The 23651-nt window shown below is 39.1% G+C and overlaps 1 protein-coding gene across 1 annotated transcript in view; it reads left to right on the top strand.

Annotated features, from left to right (window-relative positions):
- The window catches only part of PDSS2 (decaprenyl diphosphate synthase subunit 2), a 195629-nt gene that overhangs the window by 134257 nt on the left and 37721 nt on the right, over positions 1 to 23651 (top strand). The window contains exon 4 of the mRNA XM_073336930.2: positions 20175 to 20249. Coding sequence (XP_073193031.1) covers positions 20175 to 20249 — 75 coding nt within the window. The remainder of the gene's footprint in view (positions 1 to 20174; positions 20250 to 23651) is intronic.

The raw sequence follows: 23651 nt of genomic DNA, 5'->3' as shown, positions 1-23651 counted from the left end.
TTTAGGAGTGTGAAATAGCCATGACTTTTTTCTTCATAATGTTTTGTGTTCTTTGCAGGGCTGTCAATTAATCTCAGTTAACTCATGCGATTAACTCAAAAAAATTAATCGTAATTAAAAAGTTAATTGCGATTAATCGCACTTTTAATCACACTGTTAAACAGTAGAATACCAATTAAAATGTATTAAATATTTTTGGATGTTTTTCTACATTTTCAAACATATTGATTTCAATTACAACACAGAATACAAAGTGTACAGTGCTCACTTTATATTATTTTTTATTACAAATATTTGCACTGTAAAAATGATAAACAAAAGAAATAGTATTTTTCAATTCACCTCACACAAGTACTGTAGTGCAATCTCTTTATTATGAAAGTGCAACTTCCAAATGTAGATTTTTGTTACATAACTGCACTCAAAACAAAACAGTGTAAAACTTTAGAGCCCACAAGTCCACTCAGTCCTACTTTTTCTTCAGCCAATCACTCAGAAAAACAAATCCGTTTACATTTACGGGACATCATGCTGCCCAATTCTTATTTACAATGTCACCTGAAAGGGAGAACAGCCGTTTGCATGGGACTTTTGTAGCCGGCATTGCAAGGTATTTACATGCCAGATATGCTAAACATTCGTATGGCCCTTCGTGCTTTGGCCACTATTCCAGTGTTTCTTACTGAACTCCGTGGGGGAGAACTGTGTGTCTTCTGCTCTGTTTTACCTGCATTCTGCCATATATTTCATGTTACAGCAGTCTCGGATGATGACTCAGAACATATTGTTTGTTTTAAGAACACTTTCACTGCAGATTTCACAAAACACAAAAGATACCAATGTGAGATTTCTAAAGATTAGCTACAGCACTCAACCCAAGGTTTAAGAATCTGAAGTGCCTTCCAAAATCTGAGAGGGACTAGGTGGGGAGCATGCTTTCAGAAGTCTTAAAAGAGCAACACTCCAATGCGGAAACTACAGAACCTGAAGCACCAAAAAGGAAAATCAACCTTCTGTTGGTGGCATCTGACTTGGATAATGAAAATGAACATGCGTTGGTCTGCACCGCTTTGGATCGTTATCGAGCAGAACCCGTCATCTGCATGGATGCATGTCCTCTAGAATGGTGGTTGAAGCATGAAGGGACAGATGAATCTTTAGCACATCTGGCACATAAATATCTTGTGACGTGAGCTACAACAGTGCCATGCGAATGCCTGTTCTTACTTTCAGGTGACATCACAAACAAGAAGCGGGCAGCATTGTCTCCTGCAAATGTATACGAACTTGTTTGAATGATTGGCTGAACAAGAAGTAGGACTGAGAGGACTTGTAGGCTCTAAAGTTTTACGTTGTTTTATTTTTGAGTGAAGTTATATTTTGTACCTAATTTGACATTTTTAAGTTCAACTTTCATGATAAAGATATTGCACTACTGTACTTAGTGAACTGAAAAATTCTATTTTTTTACAGTGCAAATATTTGTAATAAAAATAAATATAAAGTGAGCACTGTACACTATGTATTCTGTGTTGTAATTGAAATCAATATATTTGAAAATGTAGAAAATATCCAAAACTATTTAAATAAATGGTATTCGATTGTTTAACAGTGCGATTAATCGTGCAATTAATCACAATTAATTTTTTTAATCGCTTGACAGCCTTAGTTCTTTGCAAGAAAAAGTAAAAGTGATGGTATTGTTGTTTGTGGCAGTTAGTAGCTAAGTAAATTGGCTTATAGAAAAAGAAACATGGAATATATTGTAAACAATACTGACCATGATAAGACTACAACCTCTATCTAGGCATGTATATCTGTTTCAGTAATTAAAACTGTTGTATGCATTGTAATTTAAACTTAAGCCTGTTAGTTTAATTTAAGCCATTACTACTGAATTAATTGTATTGTGCTGTTAGATTCTTGTCTGTGCTTCTGTATGATGCATTTATCTCTGTACTTCTCTTGGGGCTTACAATTAGATGTAAATTTCTGCAGTCATAATGAAATGCAGAGCTATTTTATAATTGCCAAGGGTAAAATTAGCAAAGTCAATTATTTTCCCTTAGGCTTTTGCCTGTAGATATTAAAAGGCTGTAAGGTAATTGCCTTAGGTAACACTTTGATTTTTAAATAACATTAGGTATAGGAATTGTTGTTAATCCTGTAGTAATTTCCCCCCTCTTGCTACTGTTGTAGCATATCACTGTTGTGATGTTAACAAGATTCAGGACTAAAGGAGGGAAGTCCTTGAAATGTTATTTTTAACTAATGCTCGTGCTTCTCATTCACACGTTTTCATGTGTTGTGATGCAGAAGAGTCATTTAAATCTTTTTTACCACTTCAGGGTACAAGAACCTTGAACTAAAGATATCTTGAAATGCCAGCTGTGAAGCCATAAATTGCATGACCTCCTCCAAGATAGATTGTACTGTGCTGGGTTAATGTAAAACATCATTGTCCATCACAATGATGGGGCCAAGCCAGGGTCATCTAAATTCTTGTTGTTCGAGCATGCAAACATACAGAATAAGTTGAAAAGTATTGAGAAATGGAAGGAAGCATTATAATTTTCTATATTCCGATGAAGAAGTGCAGGTTACTCTCAGGCTATATTTCGGTTATTTTTTTCTATACTTTTTCATAATTGATATAGACTGTAATGATTAAAATAAAATGCTACAGGACAGTCATAACTTCATTATTTTTGTCATTAAGGCATAATTCTCAGTTGTTTCATCTAATAAAAGTGATTTGAGATTAACACGATAAATATTTTATTACATCTTTACCATTGTATAGAACTGCATGTGAATCTGATCAGACCACAGCATATTTACAGTACTTGAATTCAGGCATTGTTGGGTCTCATTTAACTCGTATCACTTTCTGGGATTTAAAAATATATGTACTCCATGTAAGGCGTGGCTTCTCTTGGCCTTTAACATCGGATATGCTTTTTGTCATAGGAGTATATCCTGCAACTGTTGGGAGATGGACTCTGATCTCTGATGTCAGTTGTCCTATTATGTTTAATGTCAGCATGTGGTACCTCTTGTGTTTAAAAAACAAAAAAACTGACTAACTGTGAATGGTACTTTATGGATTGTTAGACGGGCTATGGATTAGTACATTAATAGAAACTCAAATTGCAAATCAAAGGAAAATTTAACCCTAAATAAACCTAGGTTTTAACTCCAACTGAGGTAAAATTGATAGAGGGTGCAATGAAGATATACACATGACCAGGTCTGACATTCCAGTCATCTCAAGGCACTGATGCACAAATCTGTGAGAGGACAGATTGATGCTTATAAATGTAATGTAAACTGCTCAGGTGTAGAATTATATTGTACATATTATAAGGCACAAATAATATGCTAAAATAATCTGTAAACATCAGTCATATGTCAGTAGTTGGTTTTAGTCAATGGGCCACTTGGACTACATGTTATAGCATTGTTCTCTAGCATCCTGTTGACTGAGGACTTTAAGGATGATCCCCTCCAGTTTTTCTCCACTTTAATTTCATGACCCCTTGTATGGATGACTGGACTGTACTTTGAAGCACTTCCCACAATCTGCTATGTGAAATTCTAGGAATTTGAACTGAGGATTCCTGCCTGTCAGTGCAGAGCTCTACCACAAGACCACATTATAGATCATTGTTATATTAAGCATTAGTTGTTTATAAATAAACAGTGGCACAGATGTACTACTTATATAGTTGTTGCATTTCCTTATGTTAACTTTATGTATTCCTGAAGGCATAAATATGTTGTTTCCAAAATAGTCCTTGTGTTTGCGTAAATGTTACCAGTTTATTCATGTAAATCTTTCCTTTGCACAGAAACTAATGTACATTGTGATTCATTAAAGAAACTGTTTATCTATGTCTTAATATTATGTAAACATCAGCCATGGGTCTATAGTCAAGGTTGTGTTGAGTTTTATACTTAACGCAGGAATTCAAGTACTTTGTTACATATGAATAATACAGTGCTTTCTCCCCAAAATTAAAGCACTTGTTTTTTGAGTACAGAATTAATTTTTGAGAATTTACAAGTAAATAAGTTAATTAGTTTTGACTTGAAAATAATTTTAAAATCTGTGCTTTAGGAACTTTAGCACCCTTGGTCAGACCACCTGTTTCCTGAATGATCTTCATAAAAAAATAACACAAAACCCGTAAACCTCGCATATTGGTAAAACTCACTGATTATTGGCTGCATTTGAAGAAAAAAAATGAGGATCAGTGTTCATTTTTTCTTTTTACTATTCATAACTGAACATTTCTTCTTCAGGAGAGGTTCAAAAATTTTCTTCTGCAGAGAATTCCGTGAAGTATTTCCCTCTCTCAAATGGCTGCCCTCTCCTGCCACCTCAGTGTGAGTGCGGCTACAGGACTGCCATAGGCAGTCACCCCCTCGGGGGCCAGGGAGGTGCAGAGTAATGTGACAGTCAGAAGCTGAGTTAAAGGAGCCTGTTACTGGTGGTTCTGGTCATAAAAGTTAAAATAATACAAAAACAAATGTAGAGTGATACAATATTTCTAATGGTTCGAAAATATGTAGTATGGTAACATTTTCTTAGGGTTTCTTGTTTGTGTATAAAATTTTAAATTAAAAAAAAACACAAGGAAATTCTGAGATAAAAACTACATTAAACTTGGCTTAAGATTGAATATATTCTAAATTAACAGTATCAGTTCAAGAAAAGGACCTGGGCATCATTGTACACAGCTCAGTGAAGGCCTCTGCTGAATGTGCAGATGCAGTCCAAAGTCAAACAAGATGTTAGGATGCATAAGGAATGGCATGGAAAATATAAAATAATATGCAAAATATTATAGTGTCTTTATATACACCAGTGATTCAATTTCATCTCTAATACTATGTGCAGTATTAGTCATCTTATCTTGAAAAGGATATTGCAGAAGTAGAGGGGGTGCAGGGAAAGGCAATGAAAAGAATTAGAAGCATGAAAAAATTCATACAAAGAGAGATGGAAAAGATTGAAATTACCTCTAAAAAGAGGCAAATAAGAGAAGACAAATATATAAAATAATGATATTATAGAAAAGGTAGATCACCTCACAACACAAGAACAAGGGGACAAACTGAAAGGTAGAAAATTCTAAACTGATGAAAGGAAATACTTTTCACTTAATTCACAAATAGACTGTGGAGCTCCCTGCTACAGGATGTTATTGAGGCCAATTGCTTACAAGAATCAGAGCGAGACTGGATGTTAATATGGGTAACAAAAATATCCAGAGTGATAAAGTTATAACAGTTGATGCAAACAAAGATTTGGAAGGGATAAAAACCTCATGCTTGCAGGCTTAAACCAATCTCTATTAGGGAGTAGGATAAGACCTTTATTGTGACAAATTATACTACATCTGCCTTCTGTAGGATTATTGCACCTTGCTTCAGAGTGCTGATACCGTTGGAGGCAGGATAGTGGATAATGGGTTTGATACAGTATAGAAATTCCTATATTTATACATATCAGTAATTTAAGAGTAAAATTATTATAATTATCTCAAAACCAAGCACTACAAATGCAGGAAATCCACAGTTAAGTTAAATTTAAAAGGCATGCAAAAATGTTAAGGTATGGAAAAGTATAGTTACAGAATACAAACAACCTTACCTGTGCTCTGTAATGACACCACAAAGAAAGAAGAAAAAACACGAATGTCTTTAAAATCAGTTTAATCAAATCTGGGACTACAAATGCTATTATGCCATAATAATAGTTGTCATAGTTATTGTGTGGTGTTACTATGGAGTAGAATTAAGGCTATTTGGGTTACCCTGTATATTTCCATACCTTGACACGTTCATATTTATTTTAAAATTTAACTTCCTTAACTCTGAATTTGATGGGTTTGGAATACTTGTTTTTGGGATAACTACAGTATCGCAGGATACACAAATGATTTTTTTGTGTCAGATTGATTTCACAAAAGAATTTTTTTCCCACCCAGTATGATCAAAGATTGAGTTTAATAATAATATATTTTTCTCCACTGAGAAAAGAAACTCTGTTGAAATGGTGAGATGAAACAGTTTAAGGGGGTGAAACAGATACTTTATAAAATACTTTTATAAAAGCATTTAAGTATTTTACACAATTTTTTTTAATATATGTGAAGGGGGAGAAGAGTTTATCTGCTGGAAGTCAGTATTTTTTAATCTGCCCTATTTTTAAAGCATCCTTGTTTAGCTTTCTGATATCACCAGAGGTGACTATTCTCATGAAAAGTAGATAAGATTGTAATATTATAGTGGTAAATCTCTAATTAGTACAGTATAGTGGCACCCCCCAGTGTTAATATAGCTGAGTTCATCAGCAGTTTCATCATTTGCCTTTATTTCCAAATTATTCAGCCCTAAATAATCATTGTTGGCAAAAGCTTGCTAGATAACGTTTTAGCATGAGATTTTTTTTATGTATACATTTTATATGTTTTCAATTTTAATTTAATTATTTATAACTGACAGTATTGTTAAAAATAAGTACAAGCAAAATCCGGTTACCTGAATGGCTCAGGATATGGACCTGAAATTTGGAAAATTAGAATTTTTGAAAAACAGAATTGTAAATTTAAAGGACACTTCTGATTTTCTGGCAATAGGAGTTCAGATAATCACATTTATGTCTAGTTGTATTTATGTGGTTTGGGTTTGAGTAATTTTTTTTTTTTTTTGGTCTGTATGTGCATAGTTTTGTGCATAGTTTGTGCCTCTGTAGTTAGGCATAAGATACTGTAGACAAAGCACTGCTGTAGGAATGGTGTTCATTTGGGAATTTTCAGTGTATTAGTCTCCTAAAGTTGTTTAATATATTTTGAGGTTAGTGATACTTTGCTTAGTGAAGATTACTTTCTATAATAAGACTCTCCTCCTTATTTAGGTCTAGATCAGTGGGTCTCAAACTTTTTTTTACTGGTGACCTCTTTCACACAGCAAGACTCTGAGTGCGACACCCTCCCCCCCAATAAATTAAACACACTTTTTAGTATATTTAACACCATTATAAATGCTGGAGGCAAGCGGGGCTTGGGGTGGAGGTTGACAGCTTGCGACCCCCTCCCCCTCATGTAATAACCTTATGATCCCCTGAGGGGTCCCGACCCCCAGTTTGAGAACCCCTGGTCTAGATCATGCAATTTGGGAATAGCTGCATATTGGGGGCAATGCAGAAACATGCTGGAACTAAAGGCATTGGAGAATCCAGAATGCCTCCTGAAGCTACCTTGTGCATTGGGTGAGCATGCTTAAGAGATGCAGTATCCTCCTTGTCACCACTGCATCGGTGCTCTGGTTTGCCGGCTGTCACATACGTGAGGCAAAACCATAGTTGTACCTACTCTCCACACTTCCTTGGCCTTGGGGGAGTATCTAGGAAGCAGTCCCTGGTTTCCCATAAGTACAGGGACTGAAATTCTGACCTGCCTTTACATGAAAGGAGCAAGGAGGAGGCAGGTGTTTCTTTATATTCACCCTCCCACCCCACCCCATACAATATGTAAGGGCTAGGCAGAATAGAGCCCTAAACATTTGCTGTATGAAAAAAATCTCTTTTGTATAGAAAGTTTCTTATGTGAACTCACTGCCCTAAGAACAATGTTTGAGGAAATCCCAAGTATAATTAGACAATCCATTTTTCTTTGGGAAAACATGATGGTGATTAACCAATATTTTCTACTATTTTTGTGCACTTGTAACACATCCTCAATGAGAACTAGCCTCTAGGGCTATTATCAAGTTGAAGTGCAAAAGTTGAATTATTAGAGGCAGTCTCCTGTCTGATTGGTCAGTGATAGAGCTCCTTTGGGTTGCCATGAAGAACAGTCCAGCTATGTAACTTGTTGGCTCTCCCTTGGAGCCTCAGCTCAGTCTACATGTAAATCTGCTCTTTAATCTCAGGGTATCCCGTTCTGCCTCTGCTTTTTTGAATTCCTGTATTTCATGTTAAAATGTAAGAAACTTCGTAGTAGGCTCAGAAGTAATAGTGTGATAGTGTAGCTCCCACTGCATTGGAAGATGTCAGTTTTCCTTGGTTCTCGTCCATGAAACTGGTGAAAATCGAGTTTAAATTTTGGTCTCTTTTTCTCTCCTCATGCTTTTCTATGAAGAATTAGCCAATGGCTTCAAATAATACAAAAGCTGTTGTATCGTGTCCCTGTGGACAAGTATGGCTGCTATATCTGGTGCCTTGAAGCAGAATGGCTCTGCTGTGGAGTGTGGAAAGATCATGAGTGAGACCACTATGAAATTTGTCATAGATGTCACTCTGAATTCTTGGGTTCAAGATGGAAGCACTCCTTCCTACAATTACTCTGCAAAGTCATCCTGAAGGCTCTAATGCTTTGGTTGAAAGCCAGCAAGTAGAAAGTCCTGGGCACTGAAACTACATCAGCGGTGTCTGATCATCTAGCAAATTAATCTCTTGATATCCTTGCAGGAGATATCCTGCAAGATTTGATGTATTGTTACTAGAATACAAGTATCTTTTCACTGTTCTAGTGGTCTGTAATAAGTCTAATAGTTGAATAGCTGCTCTGAATTTTCTCATTGAAAGTCCTGCTTGTTCCTTTAACTTGCATCTGAATCTGTCCTCTATCCTGAAGCAACCAGTTGAGACCATGTGCCTGGACATAGACAAGATCTTCAATATTTCCTGCAGTCCTCATGAACTGAGCAGCCATCTTTCAACCAAATCTCAGTCACATAAAAAGCACAGCAGTGCCAGGTCCTGGTGGCAGCAGTCCTTGGAGCCCTCGGAACAGTGGAAGTGCCTACTCAAGGCACACATTCTGTACTTTAATTCCTCACTGCTGGTCTCTGGTGCTGCTTCCATCAACATAACCCACACTTGTGGCCTTGATGTATCTAGTCCCGATGCATGGTCAGGCCACTGTGATCCTTCTGTCCTTGGTACTGGTACAGCAACCTGCCATCTTTAACTTGAATGAGAGGGATGGTCTGGAAGATGATTATTTAAGAGTGATATCTGTACATACAAGAGAAAGGAGGACTCTTCAGAGACCACCTATATCAGCATCAGTGAAGAAGAATCAAGACTTTAATTCAGAGGAACCAACTTTCATACCACTTTGGGAGTATAAGTAAAGATCATCCAGGAGCCTGAAGACAGACACATCACCTGGTGAATGGTTGCCTCTGAAGCTGAGGTAGCAGTGCCCATCCACCCTACTCTGGATCAGCTGAAAGTGTGGCAGAATTCATGTATAGTTTGGTGGTGATGACATAGTTCTTACTACCCTTTCCACAACATTTTGGTGGCTGAAACAAGAATGGCTGGAGTAATGGTGAAGAGCTCCATGCCTCTGAGACAAAGATGTCTCTGGAAGTAGGTTTTACTAGTCAGTAATGTTTGCAGCCTTCTCTGGTAGCTACGCAGCCTTCATTGTCAAATATAAATTAAGGTTGTGGAAGAAAGGCCCATAAGTTGGGTTTTTTTTCTCTCCAGAGAGAGAAAAGACTAGTTCAGAAAATTTGACTTCTGAGGGTCTGAGACGTATAAAAGATGGGTGCCCTTGAGATTGATAATACTCTAACAAGAACAGCTACCTGGTGTGTTGGTCCTTGCCAGAGTATGGATGTTTTCATTAGACCTTCAAATGGATGTTCAAATGAAGCTTAAGGACTTTCCTTATGACAAAAGTAAGCTCTTTGTAGAAAGTGTGGGGTTTTTTAAAGAGGAAAGACGTTAGAATAAAAAATGTCCTTAATGTGGAACTGAAATGGTTTATCCAACATGAGATGAGCACTCAGTGAGACAGGGTTTCATCTGTGCACCTTACTGAAATGAGGCATGGAATCCTGTGAAGCCCTGCCTCATTCAATACCTACATAAAGCAGGTATTGCCACATTGTCTAGCACAAACCAAATTTCACAATCTGCATGTTCAATACATCACTTTCTCTTTATAACCATGAGGAACCATTATCAGAACAGTTTTGGAACTACATAACAACTGCACATGCATGAATTACAATTTTTAAAACATAACCATAGAATCAAAATGTAACTTCACCAGGATAGAATAAATTCAGGGCTGGAAGGGACCTTGAGAGGTAACCCGGTCCCCATGGTGAGGGAGAGCCAAGTACACCCAGACTAGTCCTGACAGTTTTTTTGTCTAACCTGTTCTTAAAAACCTCCAGTGATGGGGATTCCACAACCTCTCTTGCAAGCCTATTCCAGTGCTTAACTGTTCATATCATTAGAAAGATTTTCCTAATATCCAACCTAAATCTCCCTTTTTGCAGATTAATCCTATTACTTCTTGACCTCTTTATATGAACCCTTGAACATATTTGAGACTGTTATTGGATCACCCCTCAATCTTCTTTTTCTCAAGACTAAACATGTCCAGTTTTTTAACCTGCCTCATAGGTCAGGTTTTCTAAACAGTTTGCTCTGCTCTGGACATTCTACAGTTTATCAACTTTCCTAAAGTATGTTGCCCAGAATTGGATCCAGTGCTCCAGCTGAGGCCTCACTGGGACTGAGTAGAGCGGAACAATTACCTCCCATCTTACATATGACACTCCTGTTAGTACATCCCAGAATGATAGATGTCAAAAGGCAATTTGCCTCACTAAGGAATATGTGCATGCCAAATCCCCTCTTTCTGCCTTGAACTGCTGAGGAACTAGACTTGTTTCAAAAAGTCTCAATTTTTTTAATATAATGGAAAAAATATGTACGTGGGGGTAGAGTAAGGGTAGGAGTTTTATTCTTTTTTTGCTCAAAGAACAATTTTCCCAAAACAATTTCACTGTCTAAAGTAGTGGAACACCTGGAAAGTTCATCCAGAAAGGTGAAAATTTAAAAAATTTGAGCAACTTTGAAAAAGAATTCTTTAAAAAGGAAAATCCTTAAGCAACCATAGCTATAGAGGGCACAGCGAGCTTGCTTTCAGTAGTAGAGAGAACCTGTTCTGTTTCTATTGAAACATTACCGTAGAATATTGTAATCTCAAACACTACAGCATTGTGCATGAGAACTAGAATTAGAACTGATCATAAACAAGTTAGGTCCAAGTTTTCTGTTGAACCTGAATGAAATGTAAAAAGTAAACATTGCATAAATGGAGAAAAGTTAAATTAGATTTTTTGCAATTTAAAATGAATTACAGCGCAAATGAATCCTTAAAAAAAAAAAAAAAGATTTCTGCCTGGATGGCTTTGCTCTTCCCCTGCGCTGTTCCCCTCCCCGCCCCCCCAAGGACCTGGCTATTCATATAAGGGAGCCTATTTCCCTCCCACCTAGTATGTACACTGAAACTTAATCATCCCTAGGGAGTATTTTACCTTTGCCTACTGCATTGTAGCCCTGCTTTTTTGTATTGCAGAAAAAAACTAATAAATCTGTGTGTGATTAATACTGTCAGTACTGCCGATGTATGTGTGCACAGTCAGCTGTGGTCCTTCTGAAACAGCTGCTAATACTACTAGGAAAGATTAAGATGTGTAAATAGAGTGCATATCCTGTCTTCATGCGTTGTAGTAAAACTAGTCTTAAAAATAACCTTCGCTGGGGTCAAATTTTTAGGGAAGGGGACTAGAAATTGGGAGTGGCTTCAGATGTAATGATATACTGTGGTGTAGAGCGAGGAAAAAATTACAGTAAATGTTTAGAAAACATTAATTTTTTTAATAAGATTTGACACATTTGGCATCTACCTGATTTACAAGGAGGCTGGGGCATTAATTGATTGACTTCAGCTGATATTTAATATTTGTGTTTTGTGATTTATCAGCATTTCATTTTTAGTCAGGGATCTGATCACTGCTACTCATGATACATTAGAGTAGGCTGTTGATTTTCTAGTTTAACAAACATCTGCAGTTCTGTTTAGTCAATTCCATCTGTCAGATGCTAAATGACCTTACTCCTGAATCATATTTATTGATACAGGCACAGTCTACACAGAATAGTTAACACCACTTAGAGATATCATCTGTGTCAACTCAGGGCTGACCAGCTTTGACTGATATAATCCACAAATCAATTTGTGGACATCATAGCCTAGTTTCATGTGAATGTAACAGATGCAAATGGTGGGGTGGGGAGTATTTTTGTGAGTGTTTCCTCTTCCTTTTGCACTGTTTGAGTTTCCTGCAGCTGTGTAGCTTGGGGTCCTGTAATCATGGTACTTTTTTGTTCGCCACTTTGTATCTCGGTAAGATGAGCACTGAAATATAGTTATCCCTTCCAAAAGGATCAGGCTGAAGCAGTCAAGTACTACTTCATGATTGCTAACCATAGTCCCAGTCATCATTAGCTGGTTGAGTGGTCCATTGCAAGGGTCTGCTATATGAGATCTGTAAATATGTTAGTACATTAGTTTTCATTGCTTTGGGAGCCATGTGAGGTGGGGGTTGGGGGAGTCTGTAGTCCTGAATTTGCTCATTACTGAGGAAAACGACTATGGCCTGACCTACATTACAAAGTTAGGTCGACGTAAGTTGTGCATGTCTACCCTCAAAGTTGTCTCCCGCCAACATAAGTGCCCCGTTATGGAGACTCAGTAACACCGCTTCCTCAAATGATATTGAACCACACTTGACCTGCGGTGGTCAACTCAGTGCAAAGGTAGACACTACATCAGAGGTGGGCAAACTACGGGCCACATCTGGCCCATGGGACCGTCCTGCCCCGCCCCTGAACTCCTGGCTGGGGACACTAGTCCCCGACCCCTCCCCCACTGTCCCCTTCCCCTGCAGTTATGCCGCTGCGCGGGCAGCTCTCTGAAAGGCAGCGTGTTTAGCTCTGGACAGGCGGTGCAGCTGCCAGACATGCTGCTTTGAGCAGCATGGTAAGGGGGCCAGGGCCGGGGAGTTTTAATAAGGGGCAGAGGGTCCCGGGGGGCAGTCAGGGGACAGGGAGCAGTGGGTGGTTGGATGGGGCAGAGGTTTGGGGAGGGTGGGAGTGGGGAGGTTAGATGGGGTGGTGTCCTGGGGGGGGACGGTTAGGGGAGGGGTCCCGGGAGGGAGCGGTTAGGGGACAAGGAGCAGGGAAGGTTGGATGGGTGGAGGGTTCCGAGGGGGGCAGTCAGGGGGCAGGAAGTGGGAGGGGGCAGATAAGGGACAGGGGCTAGGCTGTTTGGGGAGGCACAGCCTTCCCTCCCTGGCCCTCCATACAGTTTCGCACCCTGATGTGGCCCTCAGGCCAAAATGTTTGGGGAGGAGTATGAGAGCATAGTATGGAGGTGAGAAGCCCTCCGTGGTGAAGGAACAGGTTAAGGACTATTTAGAAAAGCTGGACATGCAGGAGTCCATGGGGCTGGATCTAATGCATACAAGGGTTCTGAGAGAGTTGGCTGATGTGATTTCTGAGCCATTGGCCATTATCTTTGAAAACTTGTAGCAACTGGGGGAGGTCCTGGATGATTGGAAAAAGTTAAATATAGTGCCCATCTTTTAAAAAGCGGAGGAGGAGAATCCAGGAACTACAGACTAGTCAGCCTCACCTCAGTCCCTGGAAAAATCATGGAGCAGGTCCTCAAGGAATCCATTTTGAAGCATTTGGAAGAGAGAAAGGTGTTCAGGAACAGTCAACATGGATTCACCAAGGGTAAGTCATGCCTTGCCAACCTGATTGCTTTCTATGATGAGATAAATGGCTCTGTGGATATGGGGAAAGCGGTGGATGTGATGTACCTTGACTTTAGCAAAGCTTTTGATACAGTCTCCCACAGTATTCTTGCCAGCAAGTTAAAAAAGTATGGATTGGCTGAATGGACTATAAGGTGGATAGAAACCTGGCTAGATCGTTGAGCTCAATGGGTAGTGATCAACGGCTTGATGTCTAGTTGGCAGCTGGTATCAAGCGGAGTGCCCCAGGGATCAGTTCTGGGTCCGGTTTTGTTCAACATCTTCATTAATGATGTGGATGATGGGATGGATTGCACCCTCAGCAAGTTCGCGGATGACACTAAGCTGGGGGGAGAGGTAGATATGCTGTAGGTAGGGATAGGGTTCAGAATGACCTAGACAAACTGGAGGACTGGGCCAAAAGAAATCTGATGAGGTTCAACAAGGACAAGTGCAAAGTCCTGCACTTAGGATGGAAGAATCCCATGCCCTGCTACAGGCTGGGGACCGACTGGCTAAGCAGCAGTTCTGCAAAAAAGGATCTGGGGATTACAGTGGACGAGAAGCTGGATATGAGTCAACAGTGTGCCCTTGTTGCCAAGAAGGCTAACGGCATATTGGGCTGCATTAGTAGGAGCATTGCCAGCAGATTGAGGGAAGTGATTATTCCCTTCTATTCGGCACAGAAGCTGGTCCAATAAAAGGTATTACCTCAACCACCTTGTGTCTCTAATATCTGGGACTAACACAGCTACAACACCATTGCATACAATATGGAACACAGATATTACAAGATTAATGCATGCAGCAACTCACAAGCTTTCAATACAGTCTAAACGCTTTCTTATAATTCTAATACTTATTTTATCAATCTTAACTCTCAAATGAGCCAGACAGATTTGAGCTATGCATCTGTCAGTGTTCAATTGAGACATGGGGACCTTGGCAGGAGCTGGTGTCTGGTCTGCCAGCATCACAGGGGTCTTGAGAGCTCCCCCCTTAACACCAATGGAACGCCAGACCACGGTAAGGAGGAGAAAGAAGAGGACACAGGTGGATATGTTCAGAGAGATCCTGCAAGCCAGTGCTGCATTGGACCGTGAACAGAGGACCTGGAGGGTGAATATTGTAGAGAATATGGATAGAGAAAGAGCAGACAGGAGAAAGGCCCAGGAGTCGGAGAGGAAGATGCATCAGGACATAATAGGGCATCTCTAGCAGCAAATACAAATGCTACGGACTCTTGTTGACCTCCAGGTTCAAAAATCATGTGCTTGGCATTCTTTGCAGTCAATGGAGAACTCCATTTTAGTACCTCCTTATACCCCTCAACATTCCACATGGCATCGTGGACACATCCCTCGCCCTACCATTCCATGCTGGGAGACAATAAAGAGAACCAGTGTTGCATACCCTGACCTGTGAGAGCCATGGTAGCTGTATGTGTAGCCCAAATGAACTGAAATGGACATGAATGTTCTTTCCCCTTGTTCAGTTCTGTTCTGTTAATTTATTTCAGAAGTTCTTGTTGTATTTAATTGCACATTTTTGCACCTGTTTTGGTTGGCAATAAAAATCTATTTTTGGTAAATAATTCATCTTTATTATTTCACAATATATGCAGCAGAATGCATAGCACTCCTGAAGCACCCACTACTTGTTTTACAGGGCAACAGAACTCAGGATTAGTGATAAACACATGTAATAATTATAAATGTAGGGCAAGCACCACACAATTCCTAACAGTTCCAAAATGTAAGGACCAGATAGAGCACAGTACACCCCTCCACATTACTGTACCTAACTGTTCTAAGTACTCTTTCAAGGCCTCCCCCAGTTGCATAGCTCCATGTTGAGCTCTTCTAATAACCTTTGTGTCTGGCTGTTGGAACTCAGGAGACTGACTCTCCACCTCTGCCCTCCACCGTGGTGGCAGCTTTTCCTCCTTTGCCTCACAGATATTATGCAGGACACAACCGGAAGCTATAGCCATTTGGGATATTTTTCTCACTGAGGTCTGGTCTTGTGAGTAAACAACGCCAAGGTCTCTTTACTCTACCAAAAGCACATTCAGCTGTCATTCTGCACCTGCTGAGCTGGTAGTTGAACCTTTACTTGGTGCTGTCAAGGTGGCTGGTGTACGGCTTTATGAGTAAAGGGTAGGCTGGGTCCCCCAGAATCAATGCTGGCATTTCAGCATCACCAGTAGTAATCCAGCAGTTGGGAAAGAATGTCCTGCTTGCAGCTTTCTGAAGAGTCCCGTGTTCTTGAAGATGGGAGTGTCATGCACCTTCCCTGACCAGCCAACATTGATGTCGGTGAAGCATCTCTGGTGATCCACTAGTGCTTGCGTAGTCATAGAAAATTAGCCCTTTCTTTTGATGTATTCCATGGCCAGGTGCGCTAATGCCAAAATAGGGATGGGCGTGCCATCTATTGCCCCACTGCAGTTTGGAACCCCATTGCTGCAAATCCATCCACTGTGTCCTGCACATTGCCGAGACTCTCAGTCCTGCTTAGCAGGAGATGATTAATGACGCTGCACACTTGCATAACAACAGCCCCACCGTGGATTTTCCTACTCCAAATGATTTCCCGCTGACAGGTAGCAGTCTGGCTTTGCAAGTTTTCACAGTGCTATTGCCACTTGCTTCTCCTCTGTCAGGGCAACTCTCATTCTGGTGTCCCTGTGGTGGAGGGCTGGAGCAGGTGTGGCACAAAGATCCAGGAAAGTGGCCTTTCGCATCAAAAAGTTCTGCAGCCATTGCTTATTGTTCCCAATCTGCATCACGATGTGATCCCACTAGTCAGTGCTCATTTCTTGGGCACAGAAGAGGCACTCCGCTGTCTGCAGCTGCTCCAGGAACCCTACCAATATCCTTCAATTGGTTTTCACTGTGTTCCACAACAACATCTCCTCCACGAAATTGTCCTGTCCCCCATTGCTGCTGTTATTCCTGTTGTTCTGCAAATCCTGGAGGATTGTTTATCCTGCCTTTGCAATGTTAATGACAGAAGTGCAGAGCTGTGTGGTGTCCATGCTTCTGTCTGAGACAACGGACAGCGAGAAGTGCCGTGTGGTTTTGTGGGATTTGATGAGAAGTTGAAGCCTTGCTCCCAGTGACTCCTGCATGACTTGTTTCTCCCTCACAATGCATTGCCAAAATTTCCCAAAAGACAGTGCGCTGGACTATGATGAGTTGCATACTGAGAAACCTACCCATCGTGTATTGCACTGTGCATTGAGACAAGGATTCCTGGTGACTATTCACATTGCCGATGCAAGAAACCACATATACACATGCATGAGCAATATACTAATTGCAGCAGTTTTATGAGGGCCGTAACTTGCGTGGACCAAAGTTTGTAGTGGCCTAAGAACCTGTCTACATTAGGGATGTTTGCACCAGTGTAGCTATGCTGGTGCAAACCCTTAGCATAGATGCACTGTACCAGTGTAAAGTGGGGCTTTCACAGGTGTTACTTATCCCCTGTTGCAAAAATCCCTAATATAGACAGGCCCTAAGATATTTGAAAATATTAAGGAAACATGATAGAATTAAATGCTATAGCTTATTTTTGTATATTTTAGTAGCTAAATAGAGCTTATCTTGCAACCCAGAGGAATATCTATCAGTGACACGTTGACGTTGCACCTTGTACATTTACTGCAGTAAGTTCCATTATTAATATTATGAGGATATATGTCAAGCTGTTGCTATCCAAGGATTAATGACTGTTGCCAGAAAGATGGTCACTGTGAGGAGCATGATTTTTTTCATAGTGTAGTTGGACTGAAAGTGAGGGGACAGCTTTTAAAAAGGGCATTGGGGGAAGTGAGTAAAATGATGAATCTGGGATGCAGTTAACTTAAAAACAGTGTGTTATAACCTAACACATTTATTTACCTGTGTGACTAACCACACCTCAGATAATTAAAAGGGAAAGGATTTTAAAATTCAGCTACTTAGCACACTAGGCTATTGGTTTATTTTTTGCATTTGTTTTTGAACATTCAAAATCAGTTAATCCAACTTCACTTCCAGTTTTTTAATGTTGCAGTGTTTGTGTTTCAAACATTGCAGAGGAATATTTGTTTAAAAGTTGTTTTCATTGGCATTTTAAATGTGAAAATATTTCAAAATATAAAACCGTGTTTTGAAAAGTTTAAATTTTGAGTCAAATATCAGTTGAAGTCTCTCTCTAATTTTGGCCATTTAAGGGTTCCTAACTGTCTTAGGCTATGTCAACACTATCACTTATGTCAGTATAACTTATGTCGCTTAGGGATGTGAATAGGCTACCTCCGAATGATATAAATTACACCAGCCTAAGCACCAGTGTCAGTGTGGATAGCGCTATGTCAGTTGGGAAAACACCCTTCAGTAAAAAGATGGCACATATCTAGAAATAGGGAGGAGAAGGGTGTGGGGGAGCTTAACAAGCTAGTTATAATGAAATGGGCACTGAGTATTAAGCTTCCTGTTCCTGCTGTTGCCTCACTGGCCCATTCTTTTTCCTCCTAGCAGCCCTTTGATTTTACAGAGATTAGAGAGGAGATGAGGACCCATGCTTTCACCCACCAAGGCATTTGCAGAGAAATAAATATTTTCATGGAGATCATTTTATTCACTTAAATCAGCAAAATTGTCATTTGCTAATGGAGTTGTTTTTGGTGGGCGGATGGGGAGAGAAAACCCAAAACAGAATGTTTCATTTGGTCCTGCTCAGTGTGGAGTTTCAGGAGAGTGAGGAAAAGATCTGTTTATCCACAGCCAGATGCACTATTAAAAGTTCATACTATCACTTTGACATTTAGAGTAGGACTCAATGTCTTTGTAAATTCCTCTTCGTATTACCAGTATAGGTCTCTAAGCTCAGACTGTTTCACAAACCATAACATTTTTTAGTGAGTGATTGATCTGTATTATGTGTCCCAGCCATCAGAAGAATCTTGGGATGTTGCTTGTATAAACTGTAATACAATCTGATGCTGGGTATTTGGTTACAGACGTTCATAGACCTATTGGCGATACTCAATCCTCCTGGATTTGGGAATAGGGCTTATCTGATACCTTCAAAAAAAGCCCCTCATTTTCTCTGTTCCCCACTTAAATAACTCAACACATCTGGTAACACTGTAGGATCATTGTCCTTTCAGTTCCTCTGCAGCTCATATTGCTACAATATTTCTTAAGTATCTGGTTACCTAAATGGCAACATGATTTTTTTTTTTAGTCTGTTTTTATAGATCTTACAAATTAACCCATATGCATCACAAGGAGAGGAAAAAAAGCCGCTAATGAGCACCATTTCTAAAGTTAGCGCTCGCTCTTTCTCTCTCTCTCTCTCTCTCTCTCTCTCTCTCTCTCTCTCTCTCTGTCTAGGCATATGTATCAGAATTAGTGTTTAAAAAAGCTTTGTTGCAAATACTTAACGCTAGCATCAGAATGTATTTTTATTAGCAAATAAAGCATGCCTCAACACTGAAATTTCTGTTTGGGGCTTTATCATTTAGCTTAATGTCTTCAATTACAAGAATGATATAAACTGAAACAAAATCCTTTAATTCAATAAGAACTAGGCTGAATTTTAGGAAGCAAAGAGGGGAATCAGATATAGAATCATACACATAGGAAATTAAACATTCAAGAAATTAAAACTTTGTGAGCACAACTAAAGGGATAGCCTTAAGGTGTGCTTATTTGAAATGGCTGCATTTAATTTAACAGTAAATCCCAGTATTTTGTTCCAATTAAGACAGTTCATGCACACGGTTCTAAATTGTACAGTAGTTCCAGTGAGACTATGGACTGCTTGTTTTACATTCTGGATCAAGTTCAGATTTTTAGGCTTCGCTTGAATGAAATAAAAAGTCTGAAGCCTGAAGATAGTATAGATTGATAAATCTGATTTAAACATTCCTGTGTTGCAGACTGTTTCACTCTATGAGTACAGCTGACCCTTAGGCCATACACTAAATACATCCACAGAGCATTCCCAGTACACTCAAATACTAAATGATCACATTTGAAAGGTTAGCTTTCTATGGATTCTGACTTTTTCTGTATTATCAGTGAAGATTAGAATTTTAGTAGCTCCCAGTGAGGTATATAGTGAAATATCTACTTGGCAGCAAAAACCCCCAACAAACCCAGATGGGATTATTGTCTCATATTCATGAACTGGAATTTAGGAGTACTGTGTATATCCTTGTGAGGATACACTCTATAGTTCACACTCTTAGGAAAATAAATATTACTTGGTTCTCATTTGTATTAACTTAAAGCTTTGATAGAAAGAGAAAGGACTTTGCTTAAAGTTCCAGTATGGAGATTTGGATCTGGTTTCTTCCTCATTAGGTGGCAAAAAAAATAATCTTGCCAGAATCTCTTCTGGTAGCCCATGCAGCCTTCCTAAGCGATGATCCTACAAGGAATGTTAGTGAGGCTTCTAGGCACTGTGTTGACAATCAGGTAATTGATCGTATTTAAAAAATAATGTTGGGGTTTTTTTGTTTCATTTTCCAGGTTGTGGAGCTCATATCAAGTGCAATTGGTGACCTAGTGCAAGGAATATACTATGACAATTCTAACTTATCAGAGGTAAGATTTTTGAGTCCTTGCACTTTATTCAAGTAGTTTGTTTTAAATAAATGTGTGACAACAGTAAATATCATGATGACTTTTTTGTTTGCTTAAAGGAAAGAGGAGAAAGGGGGAGGGATAGCTCAGTGGTTTGAGCATTGGCCTGCTAAACCCAAGGTTGTGAGTTCAATCCTTGAGGGGGCCATTTGGGATCTGGGGCAAAAATTGGGGATTGGTCCTGCTTTGAGCAGGAGGTTGGACTAGATGACCTCCTGAGGTCCCTTCCAACCCTGATATTCTATGATTCTATAGGACTAATTACAGTCTCAGCAAGCTTCAGAAATGCTTTTAGTATGGCACCTCAATTCTGCCATAATGGATGATGGGAACCACTAGAAATGCTTAGAGAGAGAGATTCTGTAATTTTTAATTCGTAAACAAACAAACAAACTTGCAGTTAGCATGGACACTAAACAGACCTCACTCAGTAATGCCTCTAGTAAGGGTTCTGTTAAAACAAGCTCATCAGAATACCCGCAAATAGTGGACTAGAAACATATTCATTAGTATTAAAAGGTTTAAAAAATGTGGACCAACATGTTGTCTGTGAACTGGTGGACAAATACATTGTATAAGTAGATTTTGCTAGGTCACATAATTTTTCATATCCTGGCTGCTTGGGTGTGTGGAATTTGCAGTCACTGAAGCCAAAATTTAAACCAGGACCTTTCTATTCGTAAATGTAGCAGCTTTATTAGGTGAGCTAAATGGAAGTCTTGTGCTGAGGCACAAAGAGCTGTGCTATGCTCCTCTTTAAAAAAAAAAAAAAAAAAAAAAAGTCATTCTTGCATGTATCACAGAGAGCAATTGACCTGGTCAAAGAAAATGGTTCAAATCATTTACATGACTCTGAGGTGCAAAGTTTATTTCAAAGACAAATATAAATATGCCACACTACTGTTGTTACTTTGCTGCATGGCAGGACTCTGATGAACTGCTTTGATTCTTTTGATGAAACTGGAATTAAGATTTTTTGAGTCACTTATTAACGTGATTTCATTTTGGCAGAATGGTAAACTAAGAAATCTTGTTTCGTTTACCATGGTTATCTCTTAACACTGTGTGTATTAAGAAGTTCCTATTTTAGAATCCTCATTATTACCTCTTCATTTCACCTAATAGCATGTTTTTACTCTATCAAAAAGCATGGATTTACACTATTGAGATGATCACAAGTGTGTGCATATGCACATTGTAAGCTAGGATGTTTTTTAAGTGGAGCATATTAACAGAAACAAAACAATCTCAGATGGGCAAGCCATTTCAGAAATATTAACCTTAAAGGAATAACATTGGGAGGCAAGATGGCTTGGGGGATAAGTGATGGCATATGGAGCCCCTCACTTATAAGTCTTCAGTTTAAAATAGAGCTCAGGCTAATCCTGCTATCTTGTTGTTCAGAGCAAGTGAAATGAGTTATCTCAGTTTAGCTCCAAGTAGATATAAGTCTAGATCATATAAAGTACCATCACACTTGGCATCCATGTTAATGGTAGTGGTTAAAAGGGCATGGAAGATATCTTATTCGCTCACCCCTAGAACTTATTCCTCTAGGTTAGGGTTGAGGCACATGACAAAAACTATGTGGGAAGTTTGAACTACTTCTGCACCTGCTATACCTAATCTGTAGACAAACAGATGACTTCAGTCTTCCAGTTTGCCAGTTAAGCTACCTCTCTCAAGCTCTATATGCAAGGCTATATTTTAAAAGGAAAAACATATTTTTATTAATACAAATATGTTAAAAGAACTTTTAAAATTGTATTTTATATAAGCCGGGCAGGTTTTTCTAAATACAACCAAACCTCAGCTATGTTTTACTTAAAATAGCTTTTTTAAAGGGTAAAGTTCACATAGGTGACTTTAGCAATGGGGCTGCTTCACTGTGATTTCATTTGCACATTTTAGATTAACCACATCCTCTGTATTACTAGAAATGTTCTTGACTTTTTTGGGTGTCTGCCATTGCAGCAGGTCTTAGTCCTATTTCTCTTTACTTGGCAGCATGTTGGTCTGAGGGCTGTCAGGAGATAATCATACTACCTCAGAAGAGCTTGAAAAATGTAATGCTCTACCACATTTATAAAGCGCTCAGCAAGCATAGGGAAAGTGTAAGATCACTGAGCCCAGCTGAAAAATGTCAAGTTAAAGATACCAAAATAATGGTTTTGTTTTTATAGTAAGCAATGAGCTATTCTGTCTGGCAAGAGTTGGGAGTACAATGATGCTTTACTAAAATAAACTGGATTAATTTAAACATAATTAGTATGTTGTAATAATATAAATTAACACATAGTATAGTATCTAAAGATTAGACTTTTAGTGAGTCAGATATGGCCACCAGTTAAGCCCATATCAAACACAAATGTGTGACCTACTTTACTTCCTTTATGATCTATTCAGCCAATTGGAGAACACTGAGGCTTGTTTCATAATTACACATATTATCTTTGCTAGCTTCCCCACACTACTCTGCCAATGCAACACCCCTTTCTGCCTGCATCCATGTCCTGGACGTGTCTTGAGCAAACATTGCCTCATGTGCTATGTTATTTGGTGGTCCTGTCTTAGTTGCATCAAAAAGTCATAATATGTGACCAAATCTAGAATCTGAACTGAAGTTTCCAGTTGTAAAAGAGTAATACAAAAATTTACAATGCCACTGTACTCTCCAGTGTCAGATAACTCCTGTTTCTTATATAGAGATGTTAGTAGATAACATTCTTCATAATAGAGAACCTTGTGTTATGAATTTGGAAAAACAGAATATTTTTTAAAGTCCGAGGCAGAAAAATTGGGCTTCAAGTGAGAAGTATGACCATAAAATGGTGCTTACAACCATCATGTGCTGTACAACCTTTTGTTCAACAGTCTGTGGTGAGCTGTGCTAGATGTCCACTTTAATTGTTAGATTTAAACTAACTTTTACAGTGAACTACATCATTTGTTATAATTCACTCCTCTCTGACACATCAGGCCTATGATCCCTTGGAATGTTTTTGTTATACCATCTTTGGATGACTATAAAGATTAAATATATTTTTGCCCCAAGCAGATTGGCCTGTATAGACTCCTTGAAGACATTTATTGGATGTAATTATATGACAACTCTGTCTATCATTTTTCCTTTGCAAAGCCATACTGTGGCCAGCCCATTTTATCACTTTTTAGTTGAGCCCTCTTCATCATCATCTTATTTATATAGTGAGTAAAACCATTCTGTAACTGAAATGGGCAAATAAAAATAAAGATTCCTCCCTTTCTCTGTTATTTTGAATGATACTTTAAACCAAAAGCTATAGGCTTTAGTTGCAAAGGTAGCCTAAAGTTTAGTTTTATGAGTGTGAGTGGAAGGGACTC

This window comes from Lepidochelys kempii, chromosome 3 (assembly GCF_965140285.1).
Source record: "Lepidochelys kempii isolate rLepKem1 chromosome 3, rLepKem1.hap1, whole genome shotgun sequence".
Taxonomy (NCBI): Eukaryota; Metazoa; Chordata; order Testudines; family Cheloniidae; genus Lepidochelys; species Lepidochelys kempii.
Note: the sequence above shows the minus strand (reverse complement) of the source record. Positions and strands in the feature narration are given on the sequence as shown.